Source organism: Lampetra fluviatilis, chromosome 4, assembly GCF_964198595.1.
Source record: "Lampetra fluviatilis chromosome 4, kcLamFluv1.1, whole genome shotgun sequence".
Classification (NCBI taxonomy): domain Eukaryota; kingdom Metazoa; phylum Chordata; class Hyperoartia; order Petromyzontiformes; family Petromyzontidae; genus Lampetra; species Lampetra fluviatilis.
The window spans coordinates 11,673,216-11,700,290 of record NC_136278.1 but is presented as its reverse complement, the minus strand read 5'-3'; the positions used below and the strand labels follow the sequence as shown (position 1 = coordinate 11,700,290).

Sequence of the window (27,075 nt, the reverse complement as noted above, 5' to 3'; positions counted from 1 at the left end):
CTCACCGAAACGATGATGAGCAAGGCAACTTTCCCGAAGCCCCCTGACGGCGGGTGGGGCTGGGTCGTGGTCTGCAGCTGCTTCATGGTCACCGCATGCACGCGTGCCATCACAAGGTTAGTTGTCGAGTACCGGTTCTCCGCACGCTTGTCATCGTGTTCCCGTTATCACCGCCGTCGTCGTTTTTACTCTCAGAGTATGCCTTGCGTTTGTGTCGCGAGAAATGTTCGCTCAAAGTGTCCCTGTCCTTATGCGTGGACATTTGAATGTGCTCATCTTCAACTGACGGTTACAGGGCTGGTGGTGGAAATTTCGCATTGCTATGTTGAGCCAGTCTCTACAACGCATTGGCCACTCTTGAACTCTCTCACCTTGTGATTGTTGAACTGCTGACCTTTTGTTTGTGAACGTTTAACGGTTTCATATGCCGTCTTGTTGAATTTATCTCAATTACCAAGATAACCGTTATTCCTCTCGAATTTTCAACTAATTTTCAAATAATAATAATTCACAGCTTTTCTAAATTGTACTATTGAATAATGTCCTTATATCGTGGCAGTCATGGGCGTTGTTTGACCATACTCCACTCGCGATTCGGTGCAAGTTGAAAAAGTGGGGGCTCAGTTCAGATATTAGATATTGCTATCGGCTTTGGTATCAATGGACACTTTTCTATTTTGTCGTTAATAAAAACAAAATTCTTATCTATGGGTGTTTTTTTTTACGTGCAATTTTTTTTGGACCTAATGCATTGAAAAATAAAGTAGTTTAAAATAATATATCCACACTATAAAATAATGTCACATTGTATAGAATACGCTGAGGGCCAGATTCGCTTCTTGACTAAATGAGCCAAAGAACCGCACTGGCAATGTGTCCCATTGTTGCAAATGGAGACATCTGCGCGTTTCACCAAACAAATAGACGTTTACGTATTTTCAACAACACAATACTTTGGCCTGTTTTTTTTAACTAGAATTTTTTTTGAGGTTTTTGCATTGACATCTGCATAGTAAACAGCATCATCATAATCCATGGTAATTCCACGACTGGATGAAGGTTTCCCAAGCCTCCACCATCTCTCATGATTTTGCGCTATCATCCAAGGACTTGCACATGAGCTGGAGTTTCCGTGTCTCTCTCTCCTCATGGTCATGTGGATTTTTCTCCGGATCCTCTTGTCTTTTCCCTCCACATGTAGAAACGTGCGGTTAGAGTATTTGATTGCTGCTATATATTTCCGCATGATAAACCACTTTGTTGGGGTATCAGTTGTAGGCCGTTTACACATCCTTGTGAAGGTTTTTACTTCATGCAATCAAAAAGTTACAACTTGTCCTAAATCCTGAATCCAGATAGATTTTTTGAAAGCTTTAAGGATTTACTTGTGCAGCATTAAACAGATGACATTGATTACTTGTGAACTACAGCACAATATTGAAATGGTCACATCTAACGAGTTGGCTTGACAGCAGCGCATTAGCAAAACATAAAAAAAACATGCTAAGTATGCTGCGAATAATGACACTTCAACCACAGTGTCTCCACATCACCATGCCCAAACCAGCCTTTTCGACGGCCATGCCCTAAACAAGCCGTTCGAACGGCTGCGCAAAAAATATTTTCCATTCCTACCAAATGGACTACCTCCATGGGCGGAGTGGAATGCGCCACTGGTGTTCAGTACAGTAGAGCTCCTCTTATACGTGGCTGTGTGGGGAGCCCATTGTCGCCGCCCCGACTCTCCGCGGGGTTAGCCGCGGTTTTACTCTGCTTATTCATGGGAATAAACACGCTTAATGGGAATCCGTTCGGCAATGAACTTGAGGGGGATGGGGGGAGTGGGAGATACAATGCAGATTATTTCAAATAATTTAAAGAAGAGGGCCACAGATACTATGATTTTTTTACAGACCTTAGCTCCTGAAATTAATAGGATCATAGCAATTCTCCTGTATTGAAGTAAAACAACTCGGGGAGGGGAGTAGAGGCAGTTGTGTAGAAGGGCTGACAGGGCAAGGGGAGCGTTGCCGGGATTGAAGCTCCCAAGACAAGCAAGGCATGGCCCAGGATGAGCAGCAGGGAAAAAGAAGGAACGCCCGTACAGGAAGGGTATGAGGAGAGGGAGAAGGAAGGGCCGGGCCAGGATGTTGGGGAAGAGATGATGATGAGAGGAAATAATGAGAAGAGAGATGGACGGAGCAAGCAGTAGTTAGCTGCACGAAGCAGCATCTGTTTTCACAGGGGGCGGGGAGAGGGGACGAATCGAGAGTGGGAGTGGCCACACAGAAGTCACGGGAGACTTGAGCTGATCTCCATCTTTAAATGGGCCACTCATATTCAGTACTTCTATTGCTTCCAATGTACCTGTAGCTCTACTGTAATGTAAACCGTGATAACATCCGCGGCAGTCAGTGACTGCATCGGTACGGAAAATCACGCACATGCACTTTGAGTGAACATTTCTAACAAACTCGAGAATGAAAACGTCGCCACAATAAATCAGAAGATGCATACAAAGTGCCGCAACGTTGCAAATCGCATGCCGTCTGATACGCCAGTATACGACAAGAGTGGCCATAAAAGATGCAGGCCTTTTATTTCAGCCTGTGGCCAGGTGCTAGATGGGTCGTTACATCGCAGGGACCACGAAATGGCGACAGCTTGGGAAGGCCTTTATCCAGCAGTGGATTTATCATGGCTGAAGATGATGTTGCTTTGCAGCCTAAATATGTACGATTCTTTCGGAGCGTATTTTTCGTAAATTTAGTTGTGATACAAATCCTGCTTTGTCACACCATGTAATATGTCGGCATAATTACATATTTTGTTTACCGCCCCTCTTGGTTGAACTGTCCGTAACGTATGTTTTGAGAATTGCTTGTCCAAGCACACATACATGTTGACACACCCTTATTTGCCAGGAGGTTTCTGTTTTTCCGACCTTTGACCTCTCTACCCCCAAGCTACCCCGCTGATGGCCTGCAGCCCCCATTGATACGTTGTTTTGTATTTGTTTTTTGGTGTTTGTTACAACTGAAGTCACTCCGATGTCTACTGTAGTTTTGTACCATCACCCCATTATGTTTCAGGCCGCTAGCTCTGTTTTCATTCTACCCAATGTAAACTCGCATGACATGCGTGACATACACACACTGGTGAGGTTCATCGTGAATGCTCAACCGTCCGGGCTTAAATTGTCCACACCAATATCTCCCATCGTGGCTTTTCTGTGAGATCTTTCAGTGCCGCAAATGCGGGGACCCGATCCACTTCTCAATTACTCAGTTTTCCCACCTTCAGCAGAGCCTCCACCTTCCTGCACACTCGTTACTCAAACTCCCTGCGGAGGAATAAATACGCACGGGATTTTAAATTCCACACGAATACTTCAGAAAAATCCATCCTACAAAGACGTGTGTACTCATTTTTCACTGGCATACGATCACTCCTTCGTGGTCAGGGGGAAATATTTTTTATTTATTTTACTGCTATTCTCCATTTCGACACGATGATAAGCCACTTCGTTATCATTTGTAGCCAGGTCGCTTCTGAGAAAGAGCTATAGAGCTCAGTGGGCTTTACCTGGTGAATATAGTTTTGTTCAGTTTAATTGTCAATACCCTTTATTTGATGAGGACATAACTGGTGCTCTACTCTATCAATGTCATTTATATAACTTGCCATTTGAACGGAGGGTGTTGAAATTGCCGGCTTATTTCTCTGATCCGATGAGGCTCAGCCCTTTAAGCTATCTATTATGTAATAACAGTAATAACAATAATAATAATTTACAGCCCTTCGTCAATTCAAACTCCAAGCATCCTGGTCGGTCATGAGAGTTTTTTGACCATGCTTCACCATGCTGGTGAGTACCAATTGGTGAAGGAGGTAGGATGGGGATGCAGCCCCGGTTCAAACATCGCTCGACACTAACGATATAGCCGTGGCCGAGAATCGAACTCGGGAAGCCAGGTTTCCAGCTCAGTTTGCTTGCAACTGCGCCACTGATGTACCCCGAAACTATCTGTTATGGTAATGTAATATATATGATAATGCGTGGTTGCATTACGATACCATCCTGAGATACAAGTGAGATATTGAAATCAGGATTTTATAGGAATCTCGACTCCCAAGTAACTAGATTCCTGCTTTTTGCACATAGAGCTGTACTCATCACCGTGCGTCCATGTGAATATCGTTGTGTCCATGTCATTGCGTCCGTGTGACTATCACGTGACAAGGTGTCATCACAGCTACTTAAAAAAAAACGAAAAGGGGACATCAACAAACCACTAAAGACACTGCCATGTGATTGAAAACATTGTGAAGATGGCATAAAGTCCACTGAGCAATGTGGAAGTGAGCCCCTGGCAGCTGGTTTGGCTTTTTTTTGTTACAGGCATTGTAGCGATGCAACTCACACATATGTAGCCTTCCCTTCAAACATTGGCATGCAGTCAGGGTCACTGAGCTCAAATTGTAACAAAATGCATAAACAGGGCACCAATGTCCATGTGTAATGGCATGATGACACCTGCTGGCTGGAAAAGGGAAGCACGGATACGGGCACCGCTAAGACAACATCCAATCTGAAAGGGAGAGGTATCTGGGGCAAAGGTAATAGGCGGGGTTGGCCGAGATGCTCCGGGAACCTGCTCAAAGGTTCCACGAGAGGGCGTGGCCAGAGGCGGAGCCTAGCCACGCCTGGGGAGATATAAGCAGGGGCGGACCAGGGCTCGGGGTTCGTGTGTGGAGTCTTGGGTACGGACTGCATTGCTACTCGCCGTCATCTCTCTCCGTCGTCCGGCCACGTGGAAGATCTCCTGCGGGCTTCCATCACAATCCTCGTCACGCCGCCAGCCAGCGGCGTAGCCGAGTGTGGATGGTGGAACCTCGCCGAGTGATCGGCCGTGTGTGTAGCCGATAGAGACGTTGGCCTGTGTTGTGCCCATGTAAGAATAAAAGAAGAAGTACCCTCTACACGACGTGTCGCGGAAGTCGCTCATTACACATGTGTCATCGCATGCCCGAGGACTTGCCCTCGTGATGAGCGTGGAGAAACACGTTTCCAATTAACCAACTATTAAATGTTACTAGCACCTGCAGAAAATACATTGAAATCAATGGTACCTTTTTGCCGTAACCAAAATTATTAAAAATAAGAATGGATTTTACACTTTATGGAAATAAAACAGGTGTTACTGTTCGCCTTTTGGTGTTTTCTGGTCTAACACTGGTGGTGAGACAAGGCCATGAAGAAGGATGTCTCTGGTGTAGGTCAATCAGTTTAAAAAACAATGCCCATATATTACACTATGGAACACAATTTTTTTTCCTGGGTAGTAAGTGTTATTTCGTAATTGCTTTACCTAAAAAGTATAGAAAATAGCTATTAGTTCCCACAAACTTTGCTTTTGTGATCGGGACAGTGATATTTTGGAATTTACCTACTTTCAATGAGAAAACGGGCGAATTTGTGTATTTTCGTTCACATAAAGTCTGAAAAAACAACGTGAATCAAAATTAACATGAATTTATACTAAAGTAATACAAAAATGACTACAAAAGATTTAGAAGTGAGTAGTTTTTCGAGATTCACGATTATACTGTAAATTACTTTCAAGAATCAGCCCCCAAATGTAGTCTCCCATCATGTTCTCGTTATACTGTCCTTGGTAGTGGCGTTTAAAGTTCAGTATATCCTGGTGAAAGCGCCCGCCTTGCTCCTCCGAGTATGCTCCCATGTTCTCCTTGAATTTATCAAGATGATTTCAAGGATATGGACTTTGAGGGACATCCTACAGCCCATTGTGCCGTAGTTCTTAACCAGAGTCTTAACCAGTTCCACATAGTTTTCGACCTTATGATTGCCCAAGAAGCCACGAACCACTGCGACAAAGCTGTTCCAAGCCGCTTTCTCCTTACTAGTGAGCTTCTTGGGGAATTCATTGCACTCCAAGATCTTCTTTATCTGTCGTCCGACAGAGACACCGGCTTTGACCTTTGCCTCAGACAGCTTAGGGAAGAAGTCTTGAAGGTACTTGAAGGCTGCCGACTCCTTATCTACAGCTGTGACAAATTTTTCATAAGGCCCAATTTGATGTGCAGTGGTGGCATCAGCACCTTCCGGGGGTCCACCAGTGTCTCCCACTTGACGTTGTTCCTCCCCACAGAGAACTCAGTCCGCTGTGGCCAGTCCCGCCTGTGGTAGTGCGTCTTGGTGTCCCTGCTGTCCCAAAGGCAAAGATAGCAGGGAAACTTGGTAAAACCGCCTTGGAGACCCATCAGGAATGACACCATTTTGAGGTCTTCGATGACCTCCCAGCCGTACTCATTATACTTCAAGGCAAGGTCTTGATGCTGTTGTAATCCTCTTTGAGGTGCACCGAGTAAGCCAGGGGAAGAGACGGGTACTTGTTACCATGATGGAGCAGCACGGCTTTGAGGCTCCTGGATGAGCTGTCAATGAAGAGGCGCCACTCATTCTGGTTACAGGCAATTCCGATTGCCTCGAACAGACTGGTCACATTGTGGCAGAAGCAGAGCCCATCTTGACGGGTGAAGAAGCTGCAAAAAGGTTGGTGATGCTTCCTCTGATCTGCGACTTTTACACTTTTATCCAACAAGTTCCACTGCTTGAGCCTAGGCGTCAAAAGCTTGGCATTGGACTTGGTGAGACCAAGATCTCTGATAAAGTCGTTGAGGTCTTTTTGGTTGGGTTAGTATGGGTTTCTTTCCTCAGCTCCACCTCTGAAATTGTCATCTGGATCTACGTCTTCCTCGCTCTATGACTTGCTGCTCTCTTCTAAAGACCCTCTTTCTCCGGAGGAGTGGGTACAGGGAGCTCATGTGAGTGTGGCACCGGGGCAATGGATGAAGGAAGGTCCGGATACGTGATAGCAGGTGCATTCCTGCCAGTCCGACGTTTGGAAGGGTTCACCATGCAGAAGTAGCAGTTGCTTGAGTGGTCAGTGGGTTCCCGCCAAATTATTGGGATAGAGAACTTCATGGCTCTCTTTTCCCCTCTGTACAATCCTACAAAAAATGTATTTACTTCACCCATGACTAATGTGTAAACAATTCTCGCAACATTTTTCAATAACACTAAAAGTTGTAAAACATTTGAAAATTTAAAACTTTTACAATTTTTTTTTACAAATTTTATAACATAAAATTCTAAGCAACAATTGTTCATCTTACCTTCCAGAGTTTTTATGCATTGCTTGCAGGTGAAATGAGGGGACCAGGGTTTGTCTTGATCCCCGACAGGAATGCCGAAACATGCCTTGTAGGCCTCACACATCTTAGCAGATGCTTCCACACAGTTCTTTTTCGCTCTTGTCTTCATGAATTGGCCGCAGACATAGCAAAATGCATCTGCCGGATGCTTGCAGCCTCTTGATGCCATCTCAGAAAAATGCAGAAATGTATCCACTTAGGCAGCTGGAACTAAACTGAACTGGTTGGCTTAAGGCCCCTGTATTTATACTAAAATATTTCTATTACTGGAAAGTTATAGAATGTTCTAGAAGTTACTCCAAGTTTAATCAGCACTGAATCTATCTGGAATGTTCTGAAAAATAGGTACATTTCCAAATATCACTGTCCTTGTCACAAAAGCAAAGTTTGTGGGGAATAATAGCCAATTTCTGTACTTTTGAGCATAAGCAATTAGGAAATAACACTTACTACCCAGGAACAAAAAAATAAAATAAATTGTGATCGAAACGTCGTTATTTGTTTTATTTTATTTCTACCTACGTGACTTTACCGAAAGAACCAAAGAGTATTGTAACACAGTGTTATCAGAGCGTGTTTGTTTACATGTTTTTCCACAAGTACGTGTGGTTAATGCAGCCTTGATGCCTTGAAATAGATGTCTATTTGGTGCTTAAACATCTTAACGCCTCCTGTTTTATTGGCAGAAATTATAATAAAAGCTATTCTTATTTTTTTCATCAAATTGATATTGAATAACCAAAACTTAAAAATATATATCTAGCAGAGACATCCTTAATTCCTGGCCACGTACTCCTTAATTTATTTGGATTTCTTATGAAAGCCTCACTGATTATAATTTTAAAGAGGGTTCTGCTGAAGCTTTTCACAGTAGGGAGTCGATGTTTGCGATGTTATAATTCCAATTGAGTAATTTTCCGATGATTTTGCATATGTGATCAATTTATCTGCGTACTGAATGTTTGTGTTAAAACATGCAAATAAACATGTTTTGCATGTTTGAACATCTTAACACCTGTATTCTTGCTCTCAAGGGTAAAACCTATTCGGTTTTTTTTTCATCATCTTGATACTGGCAAAAACGGTCCCATAGATGCAGTCCTGGTAGAGGCATTTGTAGTTTTCCTGTATTTATATATTTTTTGTAAATTAAACTACGTTATTTACCAGGTAAATCCCACTGAGCTATTAGCTCTTGATCAGATGTGACTTGATCACACATGACAGCTCATCGAAATGGCTGATATCAAACCTGCAACGTTGGCCCAATGTTGGCAAGCAGTTGGATCCATCGGCCCAACGTTCCATGATTGCTGGGTTCACCTCGTATGCAAATTGAATATTATATACAAAGCAACTTGCACCCTATGTGTAATTCGTGTAATCCATTGCAGATGCATACCAATTTTCTTCGTGGAGTTTCAACAACACTTCTCAAAGGACACATCTACAACTGCATGGATTAACTCAATAATGGACTGCACCACCATGCTGTGTGGTACGAACATCCGCACTGATCATTATACATTGTCTCAATAGATCCATTGTACATTTATCCACCTGTACATTCTAACTTAAACTGAACACAAAACCATCACATATATTTCATCGCCTTGAGCTGTCACGAAGCGATACACTGTGAGTCTGTTGACGTCCGTTCACTTGGCGTGGTCACTGTGCTGTGTTGCAGCCCCCATTGGAAGCCTGCTGAGCACTCGCTTTGGCTGCCGGGCCACGGTGATGTTTGGTGGCCTGGTGTCATCCTCTGGTTTCATCATTGCCTCCTTTTCCCCAACCATCGAATTCCTTTACCTGTTCCTGGGACTGATGGCTGGTGAGTCAACGACTGCTTGAGGACTGCACGTGACGAAACCAGTTTACAGGTGTCACCCCCTGCAGATGATGCATATTGGAATGAGAGTATTCCCTCGTTATTCTAGAACTTGCTATCCGCGATTTTCGCTATCCGCGAATCGCATCTGAAACTCTACCCAACTGCATTTAGAGAGAGATAAATAAAGGGATGAGAGAGAATGTGATGCGGGAAAATGATGAGATAAAGTGATGAGAGATAAAATGATGAGATAAAACTATGATATTAAGCGATGAGATTAAGTAATGAGAGAGAAAGCCTATTTATGTATTTATTTAAGGTATATGACGAAGATATGTTTTTGTTGGCCAATATCTTTATCCGCGAAATGTTATATTCACGAGCATATCCATAATGAATCCCTCGCGAATAATGAGGGGATACTGTATGGTAACATTCAATGCAAATTATAATAGTAATTTACAGATATTTGTCAGATTGCATCTGGTTGAAGGCCTCAAATGCCATGTTGGCACAGGTGTTGTTGGACCATACTTCGCCACCAGTGGCGGCTCCTGCAAATTCTCTCAGGGGGGGCAAATGTCTGGATGATTGATAAGGATAAGGTCCACCCATGCAATGGATAAATTAACAGCTTAAGCATGTAAAGGCAACTTCACTTCTTTAATATTAATGAAAAATAAAGTGACTCTTACAATACATCTTGTTTGTTTCTATACTCACTATTAATACAATCCACTCAAGTTTCTTTTATTAAAGATTCCACTAGGTGGCGACAAATTATATTGTTGGATGAAACGTGCTTACGTATGATGACGTAAGCACTTTAGTGCGAGCCCTCCCGGAAGCCATAGAGAATGCATTGCAGCGCCCCCCCGTTCGAAAAAAAACATCTATGAATGTAAGTCTATGGGGCCACTCGGGGCAATTCTCAGCCGGAGTGAAATCGCCCAAAAAGAGGCGGTACTCCACAGAATGTGACATGACGCTGATTGGACTATATCCAGAGGCACAGTGACGGCTAGCGTGACTCTGTGGTCGAATGACATTGGTGGTGCGTCGCCCAATCGCCCTAATGAAGAAACCGCCCCTGTTCGCCACGCTGGTCAGTGCAGCACGGTGAAAGAGCGTGCCTAGTACGAACTCAGGTATCAGTAGCCACTGATGTAAATTGTGGCCTGAAATCAAACGCAGGTTGCTGGTTTCATAGTGCAGTGCGTAACAACTGTATCTACAGCACTCCATCTGTTTAGGGTATTTATTTATAGGTGAAAAAGATAACACTACCATTATTATTTGCTAACCGTGTTTTGTAAGTGAAGCAAATACATTATCTCCTAACACTTAAGGCAACGACATTTCAGACCACAGTAAAATAATTGTGGTCTATTCATAGGAGAGGAATATTTAGAACGACACAAGTTACTGTTTACCAATCCAGCACACTGCGAATCACAAATGGGTTGTATACGAATGTCCGACATTGCAGATACTCTGGTTAATTATTAGGTCATTCGAATAAAAGCCGACATCAATGTAAGGTCACATGTGACAAGGTGAAAGAAAGCCTACCTGTTTCCCTTGGAACTTGGTTTTATGTCAGTTATATCCTAGGATATGCATCTGGGATTATAAAGTCAGTGCTCACATTTGACAAATGACTATTGAAATGTGACTATTGAATATAGTGGCTCTTGATGCCAAAACATATTTCAAGCATGTTACATCACCGCAAAACCATGGGGGATGGCGATGAATTGGAGAGGCCTTTATTCAGCAGTGGATTGATCATGGCTGCTGCTGATGATGATGATGATATGTCACGCAATGTTGCCATTACGTTACCACAGGCCTAGGCTTCGCGCTGTGCTACTCCCCCTCGATTGCGATTGTCAGTCGCTACTTCCAGAGGCATCGGCTCTTGGCCACAGGGCTGGCCATGTCCGGCAACGGAGTGGGCACCTTCGTGTTGGCACCTGTGGTCCAGGTGAGACAGCAAACTCACCCAGGTGCCGATTCATCCATGGGGCCAGAACAGAAAGCGGTACCGCCTAAGGTGGCTACAACAATTTATTTATGGTGCACCGGCACTGGCGAGATGTTAACTCCCTCGCCTCGTATACACGAGGTCGTGGGTTTGATCCCAACCCTGACGCCTGCTGTATATTTGGAGTTTGCATGTTTTCCCGATGGTCGCGTGGATTTTTCTCCGGCTCCTCCGTTTTTTTATGGTAGTTAAATGTAATTAATGTATGTGGTAACATTTAAAAATGAACAATTTAGAATTGTTATGTTTTAACATTTGACAAGTCTAGTCCAGAGCTGGGTGATCTGATTGGTTTAGTAACTGATTACTAAACTTATCTGATAACCAAAAAAATATTTTAAAAATAATCACCTCCGTTTTCATGTGTGTTGCTGGACGGGAGGTGATGGGCAGGGCTTGGTGATGTCATTGGCGTCATAAGCTGTCTACAATTGGGTGTGGCTTGTAGAGAGGCAAGATATCTGGGCTTCCACCAGATTGGAAGGGGCCAGAAAAATGTTTGGTTAATAAATCGACGAATTGTCCCAACTTGAATATTTTTTGGGCCCATGTACTGCATTTCATTTTACTGTGTATTTAGAATGCCTGTACTCCTATTTAAATCAGTTGCAATTTCAGCATTTGAGATTTTCAACAGGTTAGCATTCATAAAGTCTAAGTGTCTCTATGCTCAAATGAGCACTGTAATGGTGTTGGTGGTGTTTGTGTAGGTACCCCAAAGCCAGTGGTGAAAATTCCTCAATCCTGTGACATACGCAAATGTCTCTTTCGAACAACCACTGATAACGTCACACAAAGCTGTACTCGTGTTTTCAACCATGGAAGGATGACGGGCTAAGTCAACCTTTGACCGAGAATTGAATTAACATGTAACGTTCTCACCTGCCCCTACTGAACATCTGTGAAAAATAGCTTTAAAGCTCATCGAATTCTTCCAGTATAAATAAATATTCTGATTCTGAATTCACAACTTCCAGATTGAGAGGCATGCACGATAGCGCCACCTGGCTGGAAATTACATTCACTGCCTCACCAAATATTGTAGAACTCCCACCTCATCACATATCTAACACAGTTCTGTTCTTGTCAAATGAATGTCTCTGAACAGATGCCTACAGACAGTCCTTATGACATTTGATGCCTCTGGTTCTTTTGTTCATATAAATGTATCAACTGAAAGTTTTTAACGAATTAGCATGTTTTGTTTACGTAACAAACCTTACCAATTGGCTGTCAGGTGCTGGCGGGTTTAACGACGCATTTATATTTACGCACTCTAATCCAGAAAACATCTTTTGTGGATAATATTAGTCGCGAACGCCTACTACGTGTTAAGCATTAAGGCACAATGCACCGTTATCTGTACCCACCCTCCCAATTCGCTGCTCTAAATCTCCACATGATGATAAGCCACTTCGTTGAGCTATCATTTATGGCCAGGTCGCTTCTGAAAAAGAAGCAAATACCTGGGAAGATTAAAAAAAAGTTTACTTTTATGTATGTTTGTTTACCTTTCCTATACTTTACACTCCTATCGTGTTTTTGTATTGTTTGTTGTTGTAACGTTCTCACGCCATGCCCTTACTTCTGGACATTTGTGATAAAGAGTCATGTACATAGCCAATTCTGATTCTGAATTCCATTCTCTCCCCAAACGTCGCGCGGAGGGAGCAGCTGCTGATCGAGGTGTACGCTTGGCGGGGAGCGCTGCTGCTGCTGGGGGCCTTTGTGGCACAGCTGTGCGTGTGCGGAGCCCTGCTCAGGCCCCTGGCCTCGCCGGCCGCCCCCACCGCCAAGCCCGGCCTGCTCGGCAAGCAGCCGGCAGAGACAGCGACGCCTCTCGGCCGCTACAAGTGTGTGACTCCACCTATTCTTCTTTATCCTCCTGTAGAATGTTTTTTTTATATTAAGAATTATTTTTTTCATATATTTTTTGTACTTGTTTCGCTTCGTACATAGCAAACCATGCTATAATAATGTGGGAAAACTAATCTTGAGTTCTGCTTATATATAATTTTACCCATAATGCCACTCTACAACAGTGCATAATGAGTTGGTAATACAATAATGCGTATTGCCTTGAATAATATCTGCTAACCCTTAGCAGCATTTGTTTTAACAAGCCCACCTTTGCTGATGAAACCCAGAAGGTCAAAATCGGTCCTGCGTTTGCTTGCTTAAGCAAATGTTGCCCAGATAATATTGGCCTGAAAAGCCAATAGGACAATGGCCTAAAATATTGTTATTCAATATTATTTCTATGCTTGCCTGTAATCTGGACTTAATAGGGGTTCACTAACACAGTACTTGGTATAACAATCCACGAGGCTATATGGGAGTTCTTTGTATGTGCGTGCATATGGGTAATCTACGTTTACCTTAAAATATCCTACATTGTAATCATGATTTTCAAAGACTGGAAACCAGAGTATTGTATAATTGCTGTACATTAAATCAACTCTTTAATTCATGAAATAGTTTGGTGGAAGCTAGAATCCTGCATTATAATATTCATTTTGATGAGACACATGACTTAAAATCGATATCTGAAGGTTGTTCTGCAAGGTGAAGTCATTTGTGACTTTTGAATCACAAATGCCTATTATAAGGATAATTGTTTAGCCAGTTTCCTCTTATACACTTTCATGTGGGACGAAACCAGGGGCAGCTGGAGAAAACTCGGAACAGGAACAAAACACTTCGACTCTGCACTGATAGCCTACCACAATCCTCATTGCCCTACACTGCCTCGCAACACAATATGTAACAACTAAATTGGTAAGATTAATGCTGTACTTTCCATAGACGGTTACCGTGACAGACCCCTTCCCTGGCACAGGTCTGAAACGAGCTATTGCATTTTAATGGGATCTCATCCAGCCAAATGACAGCCTGCGGGAAACTCTAATAGCAGAGATGTTCAACAGTTTCTTACTCTGTCAGTTTAACACGGAGGAATTTCGCGACCAATATCAACCATAATACAGGTTTTTTTCAGGTTAGATTGCATAAATGTATAAATGTGTCGTTAAACCCGCCACCACCCGACAGCCAATTAGGGGCCGTCCATAAATGACGTCACGCTATTTTGGGCGATTTTATACTCCCCCTCCCCCCCTAGTCACACGGCGTCACAAAAAGTCAGACCCCCCTCAAATATGACGTCACAAAGCTCTGCCCCCCCCCCCCCAAAAACATATTTACATTTTGAAAATAAAACATGCTTCAAATCACTTTAAACTAAAAATATTGTCATTGTAGTACGTATTTAATGTGGCGCTGCACTCTGATGTTGTAGGATAAAAACACGTATTAGAAAGGAGGCGTTGGAAAGCTGAAATTTAGCATAAAATTCACTTGAAAATATTCAACGTCTAACTAAAACTGCAGATGTCTGACCCCCCTCCCCCCCCTCGGTGCGTGACGTCATTTATGGACGGCCCCTTAGTAAGGTTTGTCACCTAAACAGAACATGCCAATTCGTTACTAGTCCAGCACACAGGTGTGTTGGAGAGCTAAGCCACAACATTTACAATCTGAGTACGACATTTCTCCAATAATTACACGAGCTTCATCAGGCGACAGCCAGATTTGTCGAGATATCCGTGGCCTGTCACTAGCACCAGATTAATTGTTTTTGGGTGGCCATCTGTATATTCAATTCCTTTCCTTGAGCATGCTACCACCACCTACGCGAGATTCCAAACATGCCCACCCTAATTCACCTTGGATTTTTCAGTGCTAGTTTTTAAATGTGAAATACCAATTGTAGATCTAAATGACAGTCAATACAAACAAAACCAGTTGGAATTGTAGGACACCGCCTATAGTGGCGCACTACAGGCGATGTGATGCAAACGCACTTTAACCATAGTGATGCTATGGCTCTAAATACCAGGTACCTATAGGATTTACCATCGTGCCGAGCATCGCTGTTTTGACCTTCATAGAGCGGGACGGGCTGTTATATATCCTGGGGAACCCCCGCAAGCTCGGAATCCCCCGGGGGGCCGGCCATGGCCTCTTAAGGCCTCCCCCGCATTAACCCGGCGGCGGTGGCGGTTCCGCACCCGTTGCAGGCCGCGCATGCTGTGCGAGGTGGCGATGGCGGCGGCGCGGCGAGGGTGCCGCGAGGCCCTGGCGTGCAGGCCCGAGCTGCCCGTGCTGTGCCTGTCCGTGTCCCTGCTGGCCTACGGGTGCATCACGCCGCTCGTCTACCTCGTGCCGTTTGCGCACAGCGTGGGGACGCCCGAGAGGCAGGCGGCCTTCCTGATCTCCCTCCTCGGCGTGATGGACATCGTCGGCACCGTGACGTACAGCTGGCTCATCGACCGCGAGTCAGTGGCTCCGGGGGTTTTCTTTTTTGTTGCCTGATACACGGAATGTGATCTGATGTAGGCGGCGGTATACGGTGTTTGTAGAGAGTTTGAGAATTACCTGATAATAGTTTGAACGTATATAGCATTTGTTGCCCCCCCCCCGCGCACCTTCGACTAGCACTGTTGGTTACGTACGGTGCAAAAGAAATTCTACATACATACATCTAAATACTGAAATAACACGTATAGAACTTAGAAAACACAATACGTTTTTTAATTCATATATTCTATAAACACCACTCAATTTGGGTGCGCCTCCAGCATCCGCTGTCACCCATGGGCCAGATGAGCAGAAAGGACCGGGCGATGAAGAGTTGGGGGGGGGGGGAATTTAACTGGGGCCCCTCATTTGATTCCTTGCAAGCAGGGACCCACGCCAACCACCCTCGAACGTGCGCGAGTGACGCACAGAGTCAGGGTCTCTCGACTCTTACGGCAACGGTCCGTAACGATCTCCCACTCGTGCTCGCCCAGGTGCCTTCGGTCGCGGCGAGCGCACTGCTACTGCGTGGCGGTCGGCCTGTACGGCGCGTGCGCCCTCGCCCTCCCCGCCATGCGCAGCTTCTCGCTGCTCGTCGCCTTCGCCGCCCTCTACGGCTACTTCAACGGCGCGTGCACCCCGCTCATCCCCGTGCTCGTGGCCGACCTGGTGGAGCCGGCGAGCGCCAACACAGCCATCGGCCTAATCTACGCCATGCATGCGCTGCCCTACCTCCTCGGCCCACCCACAGCAGGTTACCGAGCCCTACGGTGACATCCGTATTCTCGTGCGCTTTTAAGTGGCTCTGGACGCCTTCGTGAGTTCACAACCTCGTCATAGGTCCACAGTTCGAATGCACATAGCCACGGCGCGATGTAAGTAAGTCATCAGGTATGTGCCTGATCTCGTCCAGATCTCAGAAGCTAAGCAGGTGTTGAACCTGGATAGTGCTTTGATGGGGTGACCACCATGCACAAAACAGGCTGTCATAGGCCGCTGTAGGGCTATATAGTGGGCGGCAGATGGAACTGCAGCATAAACCGTTGCTTGTTCTGTACTTGCTTTTATGTCTACGCGTGAAGTATGGTCAAATAACCACCTTGAGCCATGAGGTGTGGTAGGCCATCATTCATAAGTGGAATGACACAAAGGCTGTGCGTGGTACACACACCAGATTCAATGAAGTGGAGTGGGTTGATAGTGTGTCCACGTAATTCTCTCAATTCAAGCTCTTTTAGAGAAAAAAAAAATCTAAATATCTCGAATGATTAACGCGAAGAAAGCGGCTGGATCTTTGCCGAGCATGAAAGCGCCATTGTCTGATATTTGGTACAGTAGAAGCCCTCTTAACGACGGTAATTGGTTCCATGAAACCGGTCGTTAAGTGATTGGTCATTAAGTGAGTATAAGAAATACAGGTTAAAGGCTTAATTCGTTCTGATAACATTTCCACTTGGTGGGCCTGTTAAGTGACCTCTGAAAATATGGTGTTCTAATTAAGAAAAACCTCGTGATATTATTGACTTTCCCGTGAAAGTGATATAACTGTCTTATCTACCAACGGTAGGCATTTATAAACAATACGAAACAAAACAACAGAGCACTCATGCTCATGCTGTCCTCATGACCCTCAAGTCCACACGACAAAACTTCTTCGACACTGCCAAACGCTTCGAGCATGTAGGCCGTAACCTGGTGTATTTGTACAGTGCAACCTAGCGTTGTGACATCGTCGTTACAGCCATGAATGCCTTTTTCACCGCCCTGAATGTCTCAAACGGCGTGGCTAAAATGCGAAGCTGCTAATCGCAATGACTGAAAGGAAATCTCTCACTCGGATGCCTTTACAGCCGCCCCGAGACCTCCCCGAGGCACAAATCAGACTGTGCTGTTGCAGTGGTTTCTAATATGAACAACTTAAAATGTTATCTTCGTTAGGCAAATCACGTCTAAAAAAAAATTATATATATATAGAAAAATATTTTTTATTAAAAATAATTTCTCATCTCCAGCTACCTTGTGGGGCAGCGCCCCAGTGGATTAACCGCGCCTGATTAATACATGAAGATACTAACAACATTATAAACACATGTTAAAAGTAACAAGGTTAATCAATGCATTATTTAATATTTACTGTACCTGCGACAGCCCGTCGTTAACCGGGGAATGGTCGGTAAGCAAACACATTGGGCTCTATGGGGGCCCGTCGTGAAGCGATTAGTCGTTAAGAGGGGTTCTAAATGAGGCCTGATTTTCCCCTGTCCCACAGGCTGGCTGGTGGACTTGACGGCAGATTATAATGCCGCCTTCTACCTCAGCGGAGCCATCATCATGCTCGGCTCAGCCACGTTTGCGCTCGCCACCTGCGCGACGTTGGCATCGGTCACCTGCAACAAAGGGCACCTGAAAGCCCCTTCAGGACATGGGGATGTCTAGGGGCCCACCAGGTACACGAGTTGTATATAAGGAGTGTGCCTTCAGCCGTGAAACATTAAACGCACAAATTTAGAGTTGGATATTTTGAACAGTTTAAGAGGTGCACCTCTTTCAAGATGCCTGGTCAGCGTGGAGGAGGAGTGAGCCAAAATACCTCTCTTGAGGGGCCTCGCTCCCACTAGTGGAGGCCCTTCCACCAGCAGTGGCATGAACAAGCAATCGCAGGGCTGCACCTTTGCCTTTTAATAGGTGCACCCAATTCCAGGGCACGACCTGTATGTATGTATATATAAGAATAGTTTTTACCCTTTCTTGCAACAAAACAGGTGCTAAGATTTGAAAACATCAAACTGAAACTTTTTGCAAGGAATCATGTCTGCATTAGCCACATATACTTGTGGTGAACATGCAAACAAAAACATGCTGTGACAGTATGTGCATTGTCTTCTGATTGGTCCACACCAGAGACAGCTTTCTTTAGAGCCTAGTTACAGAAAGTGTTAGACCAGAGGACGCCAAAAAGCGAACAGCACAAAGACAATGCCACTATCAGGGCATTGAGAGCTCGGGTCGAGCAGCTACATTATGGGAACTCTCTTGCCAATATCAAAATATAGAAATAGGTTTTACCCTTTCTGGCAATAAAACAGGTGTTAAGATGTTAAAACACAAAATTGCAATGAATCATGTCTGCTTTAACCACATATACTTGTGGTAAACATGCATTATGTAGCTGTTTTATTGCCAGAAAGGGTAAAACCGATTCTTATATTTTGATACTGGCAAGGGAGGTCCCATGATGTTTGTATGTATGTTGAACTTTTTTCGCACCGTACGTAGCCAAATGCCAGAGGTCTGGAAAATGGGGGATTTTAAAATGCTCAGTACATTACACTAATCTCATAAAAGACACAATCCTGATGGATGTTGTCATATCTGCTGAGTCCCCCTTGAATCTTCACATGGAACTTAACCAACACTGCAGGTGGAATGTGGTGTGGGTCATTCACATTAACATCTACATATCAATGTGTTGTATACCACCATTGTCTCCTACATCATCATCAAGTTACATGTTATTGTTCCTCATGTTTACTTTACAGTGTCTCAAAGTGCACAATTATCAAACATTTCTGGTTGTGGTTTGCTATCATGACTTTAACAGTATTTTATATTGCGACTTTTACACTGGTTATGTCTCAAAGGGCACACACACACCCACAAACCAGACGATTGAGGGGCTGAGCTATTGCCAGCAGTCCCTCACTGAAACCTCACATTACGGCGTACATTGAAATGTGTAATTTTTATTTGGATCAAGGTTGAGAAAGAAAAAATTGCGCACTCTTGCGAGTGATGTTACACGAGTAATTTGCATCCACTTTACCAGTTTTATAATGGCGTTAAACAAGCGCAATCAAGCAACCAAGAACATTTGGCATTATATTAGTGGTGATATGGATCTTCTATGATACAGTATTTAATTGTATAGTATTTGTGTTTGCTCTAATCATTTTTTTTATTTAAATTATATGCTGCCATGATGTAATGGTTTCCCCGCCACGGCAGTTGAAGCAATTGGCAAGTTTATTAACCCAGCCCCACCTCTGTCCACTTAGTACAATGGTCCCTCGGTTAACGATGTAAATGTGAATTGGTTCCACGAAACCCATCGTTAATTGAAGTTATCGTTAATCGACTATAGGAAATACATGATAAAGGCTTAATTTTCTTGGTTCTTTCGGTAAAGTCACGTAGAAGGGAAGTAATAAAATAATAAAAATAAAACATAATAAAATAATTCTCACGACGTTTCGGCCACAACGCAAGCAGCCGTCCTCAGGTGAAGACCAGGTCTGTCTCCCCGACAGACCTGAGGACCTGGTCTTCACCTGAGGACGGCTGCTTGCGTTGTGGCCGAAACGTCGTGAGAATTATTTTATTATGTTTAGTTTTATTATTTTATTACTTCCCTTCTACGTGACTTTACCGAAAGAACCAAGAAGATGAATCCCTGCAGTCACGAAAGCTTTAAATCGAAATTTAAAGGCTTAATTTGTTCCAAGACTATGGGAAGTTTAGCTTTTTCACCCTAAAAACATAGTTTATAATTTTTAAACATGCAATTTTAATACATAAACGTTATAACATATGAAATAATTAATATTAATAGAAACATCGAAAAATAATGAATAAATAGAGCATACAAAGCTGCATAAATAGAGCATAAAATAAAAAAAATCTTAACTTAGGAGTTGGGGTGGGAGAAAATTTATTTTTGGAAGGAGAGTCTCCTTCCATTAGAGTCCTCTGGAGTTTTAGGGGTGGTGGAGGTTGAGGGGTCATTAGCGAGCCAGTTGCTCTCAAAACGCTCATAAAAGGGCGTTGCTTATTGGCTGAGGTCTGCTGAGTCCACTTTGGAGCCCTCCGATTGGCCGAAATTGGCGGCCGCGTGGTATCTTAAACTTCGTTAATCGAAAATGTATCCTTAATAGAAACAATGGGACCCTATGGGAGGCAGATCGTTAATCGAAGGCATCGTAAACCGAGGGACCACTGTAGTTGGAATCTGTACACCACAGTCTATCGGCAGGTCGCATGCCATGGGGTAAAGTGTGGGTACTCCTCCCCCCTCTTTTGAGATGTCTGGCCACCGTGGAAGAGCAGACAAAATACCCTTGAAAGGGATACTTGGCATGACCGTGTAATTGCAGGGCTGCTCCTTTGCCGTTTATAGATGAGTGTCAATTTGTTCCACTGATACTTGCATTTCCAAGAAAAGTTTTCCTGAAGTCTACCTCGCTTTGAAAAAAAAACATTGTAAAATGTGTGTACTACATTACTATTGTAAAACGAATTGGAGTGCTAATTTATTGATGTATTAAGCAATAGATATTTTTTTATTAAATCAAGAAAATTCTATTAATTAATATTACGAATTACAATCTTATAACAAAGTAAACTAAATGTCTCGGCCTCGCTATGCGTTGCATTGTACCACTATTCGAGCAGATCAACTTCGTCTAAATAACACATACAGACTTTGCCAGGATGAACGTCAAAAATTCCTATGCGTTTCATGAAGAACGAAGTAAAACTAGTGATGAACACTGCAGCATCATAACATTCTGCTTAAATAAAATCAATCTCAATAGGTATTGGATGGACTAAGCACCTATAATAACACTGAATAGCTATACAACAATATGAGCTATTGTGTTATATTGGGTCACTTAAAGTAATCACCATAGTGCAGCCTAAATGTATAATATAACGTAAAACACTGACTGTGGATGAGATGCTTCATCATCCCTGCTCCGAAGAGCACATTAAAGTTAAAATAGGCACAAATCTGGCTTGACTTATCTAGCCACAACTGACGTAAACAATAAAGTAAGTGGCAGGCTTTACTAATAACTAGGCCCCAGATTTATCATAACGAACTCACAGTATTATAAAGACTTTCACAGCATTACAGCAGCATTCACAATCTTATTACAACATTCCCAACATTATAACAAGATAAACAAACTTACAGATAATGCTTCCTACAGTCTTTCCACAAGCAGATACACCTCTCTTGGCTGAGATGCTACACTTGCCTCCATTTTTATGTCTGTCTCGTGGCTGACGCCTCCAAGGGCCTCGTGGCTCTAAGGTCCTTTGACCCAGAACTTCCTGGTCACGTGAACAAAGTCAGCACCCTCTAACCAGGATGTTCCTGCCACTTTCTTTGCGCTTGAAGTGTTGTGAGGTACTCATTTTTCCAGCGATGCCAGAATGTGTTGGCGAAGCTCTGCACCTCTCTCCATTGATGCCTTTAAACACCTGCAGTGCCAACCTCCTCGGTGGCTGCTGTGGGTGCATCTGTCTTCTGGGTGAGAAGTGTAGCAAGAGTCAAGATGATTAGTGACTCCGTGTCGGTCGAGACGGGAACCAGGGGTATTGTGTTAATTATATCTAAGAGTGGTCAAGACCTCGTGAGAGAGCCGTGTGGACCCAACATCACACAGCATGGAGTCAAGAATGCGCCGAGCAATCCCGATCATGTGTTCCCAGGCTCCGCCCATATGTGAAGAGTGAGGAGGTTGAAGATCCACGTACAACCTTGATCACTAAAGTATTTCCGTAAGGAATCATCTTCAACATTTGTCGAACTAAACTTAAGCTCTTTACATGCTCCAATTAAATTGGTTCTACGATCAGAATGGAATTGCTTAGCCGGTCCTTTTATGGCGAAGAATCTCCGGAGTGCATTTATAAAGCTCGAAGAGTCCATGGTCTCGATAACTTTGATGAGCACTGCTTGAGTACGCATACAGGTGAACAGCACTGTCCAAAGTTTGCTGTTCGCTTGCCCTCCTCTGGTCCAATGCAAGACGACTTCCATGGTCTAAAGACGTCGAGTCCTGCAGAGGTGAAAGGAGGTTCCTAACTGAGTCGATCAGCTGGGAGATCTGCCATTTTCTGTTCTTCCTGTTTCCCATGTAGCTTGCGGCACCTGATGCACTTGTGGATTGTGCTGGTGATGCACCATTATGCTCCAATAATCCACAACCCTGCAGATCGAATTGCTCCTTCTCTGAAGTGCCGACCTTGGTGCTTGACCTTCTCATGGTAGTAGCGCACAAGTAGAATGGCGATGTGGCTCTGGCTTGAGATATGAGGGTGTTTAGTTCACGCTCATCGGATTTTGCATTTCTTAGCCGGGCACCGATCCTGAGCAAACCATCCTCGTCGATCCTGGGATCCAATTTTCTGAGAAGGCTGACCCTCGGAAGGTTTTTTTCATGCTTGTTGATGCAATTGATCTCGTTTGCATATGCTGCATGTTGCATGCAACGGAAGATAGCTTTGTTCTGGAAAGCTCCTCTTGAGTGCTTTGCACCATGCAGTGATGCCACCCATTGCAGTTATCAGTGGCACCACTGTGTGTATGACAGGCAGTTTGCAATATTAAGTAGATGTGCTATAGCTTACAAGAGCATTGCCCAGTTTGGGAAGTATTCAAAATGGTGCAGACTCAGTGGACTTCTTGGCAGCATGCTTGTAACCAAGGTTGTCACTTGGGGACGAATCTCCTTGTCTAACTCGGGTTCTACGAGCCCAAAGGACTCCTTGGTGGTACATGGGCCACCGCCAAGTCGTAACAGGAATGCGGGACCCGACAGCCACATGGTTTGCTTCAGCAGAGATGTAGGGATGGACCTAGTCCCGAGATTTGCTGGATTCTGATTAGTTGGAATGTAATTCCATTGCTCCGGATGCGTCGACTTCCTGATGCGTTCCACCCTGTTGCTGATGTAGATTTAGAATCTTCTGGTTTGGTTGTGTATGTATCCTAGTACGACCTTGATGTCCATATAGAACTTGACAGCGTCTGGTTTAATATTCAATTCGTCCAAAATTAATTCCGCCAATTCTGTAGCTAGAACGGATCCACACAGCTCAAGACCACATATCTGCAGTGGGTCAAAACACTCAATAATTTTCACAAAAAGTATTTTTTATCGTGATTTTTATTTTGGCGTTGCTTAGGAAACATTAATGCACTTAGATTAAAAAAAACGGTGGGGAGTAACTTTTTTGATCGTTTTCAAATAGATGGCTTTCATCGATCACATCTCCTCATTAAGGTGTAGTCTTGTCACATATATATAAATTATTTTTTAAGAAATCAATTGTGTATGCCCATGAAGTGAGTGTCCAACAGCAAGTGACAGGCGACTGCTCAGCAAGGGTGGCAGTGCGGTATGAAATTGGTTCTTAAATACGGTACGATATTACGGTAAAATATCTTTTCATCAGGTACAGGTACGAAAGTAGAGTATTTTTTTACGTACCTTTTCGTACCCTATTCATACCAACTCAGGTAATCGATCTATTAAATAAAAGCTAAGCATCTGAATTATTATAGTCATTTTACTCTCTTTTCGTTAAAGGCGACTACAAGAATGTAACACGGTTATCAAAAAACTAAAATGGCAGGCAAGATGATTTTCTCAAACCACATACCATTGATAACGGATGAGAATTTAAAGATTTTTTTTCAACATTTCGAAATTATGCGATTTCAATATTTTTTGTGAATTCGAGAAAAAAAATCAAACATGTTTAAAGAATATTTTTTTTCCACAGAGGAAGAAGCTTTCTACAAAAAATCAAGCAAAACAATGTACTATAAGCTTGATGCTCATCTCTCCCTTGTTTTCTTAGCTTTTTTTTCTTCGGTACGATAGTACCAAATTGCGGTACGAAATCTTACCATACTGGTACGGTAGGAAAACATTTTCAAAGATATGGTACGAAATTAGGGTACGATATTTTTAAAAAATGCGGAATAGGAAAAAAATATCGTACCGTGTTGCCACCCTTGCTGCTGAAACACATTAGCCTGGGAATTAAATCACGAATGGATTAAGTGTTATTTCCTTTCAAAGATTTTAAAATCCGTCCTATTACGATCGCACCAATTTCTTGGAGCTGCATAAATGAATTTTGTTTTGTCCAAGATGCATTTGTAATTATTCATTTCACTAAGAATATAAAGCACTTAATGAAACTCCTGTACATTACTCACTTTACGCACTTTTGTACCACAGTAAAAGTCTGTATTGCAGTTAATACCCAGATGGGAAAGGATATACTTGGCCATTTATCATGACCTGTATAAATGAACGACTCATATACATGGAGATTTAAAAAAAAAAATTGCGATATCTCAACAATTATTATATTTGACGTCAAATCAGCACAGTACAGCATGTGCCCGCTTAACGCAGGGGTTGCGTTGATGAACAACATTCGCATAAAAATAATTTGCATGAAGCGGAAGTGATTTTCCCATAAGGACTAACGGTGAAAGTGGTGGTGCCATTCCAGCATGTAATTTTATTAATTGTTTCACATGTTTTTTTTTTAATGTGTTGTGTTTATATAGTATTTCTATAAAAATGCTATGTGCGACAGTCCATGTACATAAATGTAAAATGTGTGAGACTTGCGTCGAGTGAAAAATATAAGGGAGTGACAGTGCGATAGTTCAAGATTGGTGAGATGACGCGACGCACACAAAGATGCCGGAATAAAGACTGAGGAGGAGGAGGAAGGCGAGCCGTGTATCACAGTGCGCGCCAGTCGAGCACCAGCTCCCAGCATCACGGAACAACGCTACCAAGACCCAACGCCACTCAGAAAAGTAATCCGTCACCCGCCAGACTCGCGTTGCAGCGGGCGCAGTGCGCGTTATAAGCGGAAAACATTCCATAAAAGAAAAACCGCGTGAAAGCAAAAACACGTATGCACGTATGTATGTTGAACTTATTCCGCGCCGTACGTAGCTAACCGTGCTAATCGGAGGTGCGTAGTGTGAACGCGCCAGGGATTTACTGTATAGGGCACGAGCACAAATCAGGCTGAATATGAGCGTTCACTGTAAAGTGTGGATTATAATCAGAGTACAAATTATTTAAATTTTGAGGTTTGTTCAAAAGGTTCAGAGGCAGATATTTATTTGATGTCCTCAGACCAATTATTGTTCATTATTCCTTTCACAGTGGTCTCCTGCGCAGATGCACTTACACCAGCACTCCTGTAACTTCCTTGAACACCTGTGGTAGTCCCGTTATCTAATGATCCTTTGTAACTGCACTTTAGTATTTTAAATGTCCATGAAACCTCCTTCATTTCCAAGGAGTTGTTTTGTTTTGGGAACAGAAATAAAATCACAAGATGCCAGATCGAGAGAGTTATGGGTGGTGGCGAAAGGACTGGAACGACACTGCTTGGCCTAAAACTGGCGCGCAGGAAGATTTGCGCGTGTGCTGGTGCCCCAAGATTTCGGCTCATTTTGAATACATTCACACTGCACCGATTGTTCATGGTCAAAGAAAGTGATCAGCTGGTGCATAATTCGCTTTTTTGGTTCCGATCGTGGAGCTATACGGTAATTCCTCGTTTAACGTGATAGATTAATTCCTGAAAAGTGCGGCATCAACCGAAAATGCGTTAAACGAGGAATTACTGTACTGATTCACCTTGGTACTATAAAATCAGCCTGCAGTCATTCAATGGCAGGACAATGAACTGAGATGAGGGTACACCACGTACCGTGTCATTCCGCGCATTTACCTAGAATTCTCACACCACTCGGCCGCGCAGCTCAAGAAAGTAGTTCGTCAACCGCTCAGAAACCGCGTTATAACGGTGCGCGTTCCACGTTGTGGGAAGAACCGTGTCCTAGCGAAAACGTGTTGTGTGAAAATTCGTTAAGGACTTGCTGTCATTTAAATGTTTGAACTAGAATCCTTGACCACCTGACACGGTCAAGTTGTCACATGGGCATATATGTCAATTTATGTGGTTTATCAACAACACCCTAATGTTCAAAGCAAGACAATTTTTACAATTTGCAACGACGTGAACTTGCATCCATTTTCCCTCCTCCAAGATTTGTTATTAAGAAGTACTTTGTGAATATTCTCCATATAAAGCGTTTTGAAAACCTGAGGTGAAACATAATTAGAGTACAGTACTGTAGTAGCCTCACATTGTGGCTTGTAGGCGCCACCTCATGCATTTTCCACGCGCGTGTAAACTCATGATAAGTACCGGAATCGATTTGAACTTTTTTTAAATAATTAAATATAACGTTACCACTGGTATATTTAAAAACCTCAGCTAAATGTGCATACTGTACAATTCCGAGAGGTAAGAGCGCCAAACTAAGGTAGATTTAGCAGTCTGAAGATCATTTGGAATCACCCAAGACTTACTAAACCAAAGGAATTATGTTGCAAGTTAAGAGTCACACCATGTGCAGCTGCTCTGTTATTTCGTTTTCAGTTTGAATGCTGAACTGTTGAGCTCCACAAACGATTGATGATACGTAATTCATTATGAACTTAGCTCGACTGCAGATAGCAGCTGTAATTCTGTTTAATGTTTGTCACAATGGTCATCCATCTGCTTTACTATTTTTAGATTCGGCACTAAGCGACACAATTTTATCGCCTGCTGTATCTTGTAATCACTCTTTTTGTGAGCATTTAACGTTTTGTAAAGATTTGAAACGAAATTACGAACTGTTTTTACCACAATGTATCAATTCAAGTTTTGTATCTTTATATTAAAAGTGCTTTCTCGTGATTATCAAAAA

General features: G+C 43.2%; 1 protein-coding gene across 1 annotated transcript; it reads left to right on the top strand.

Annotated features, from left to right (window-relative positions):
- On the top strand, positions 1-27,075 carry LOC144931567 (monocarboxylate transporter 12-like). Its single transcript, XM_078855547.1, has 9 exons — positions 1-116; positions 8,637-8,740; positions 8,933-9,076; positions 10,927-11,063; positions 12,798-12,976; positions 15,203-15,460; positions 15,977-16,236; positions 17,752-17,929; positions 24,952-27,075. The coding sequence occupies exons 1-8, from the start codon at positions 13-15 to the stop codon at positions 17,916-17,918; spliced, it is 1,353 nt and encodes a 450-aa protein (XP_078711673.1). The 5' UTR covers positions 1-12; the 3' UTR covers positions 17,919-17,929; positions 24,952-27,075.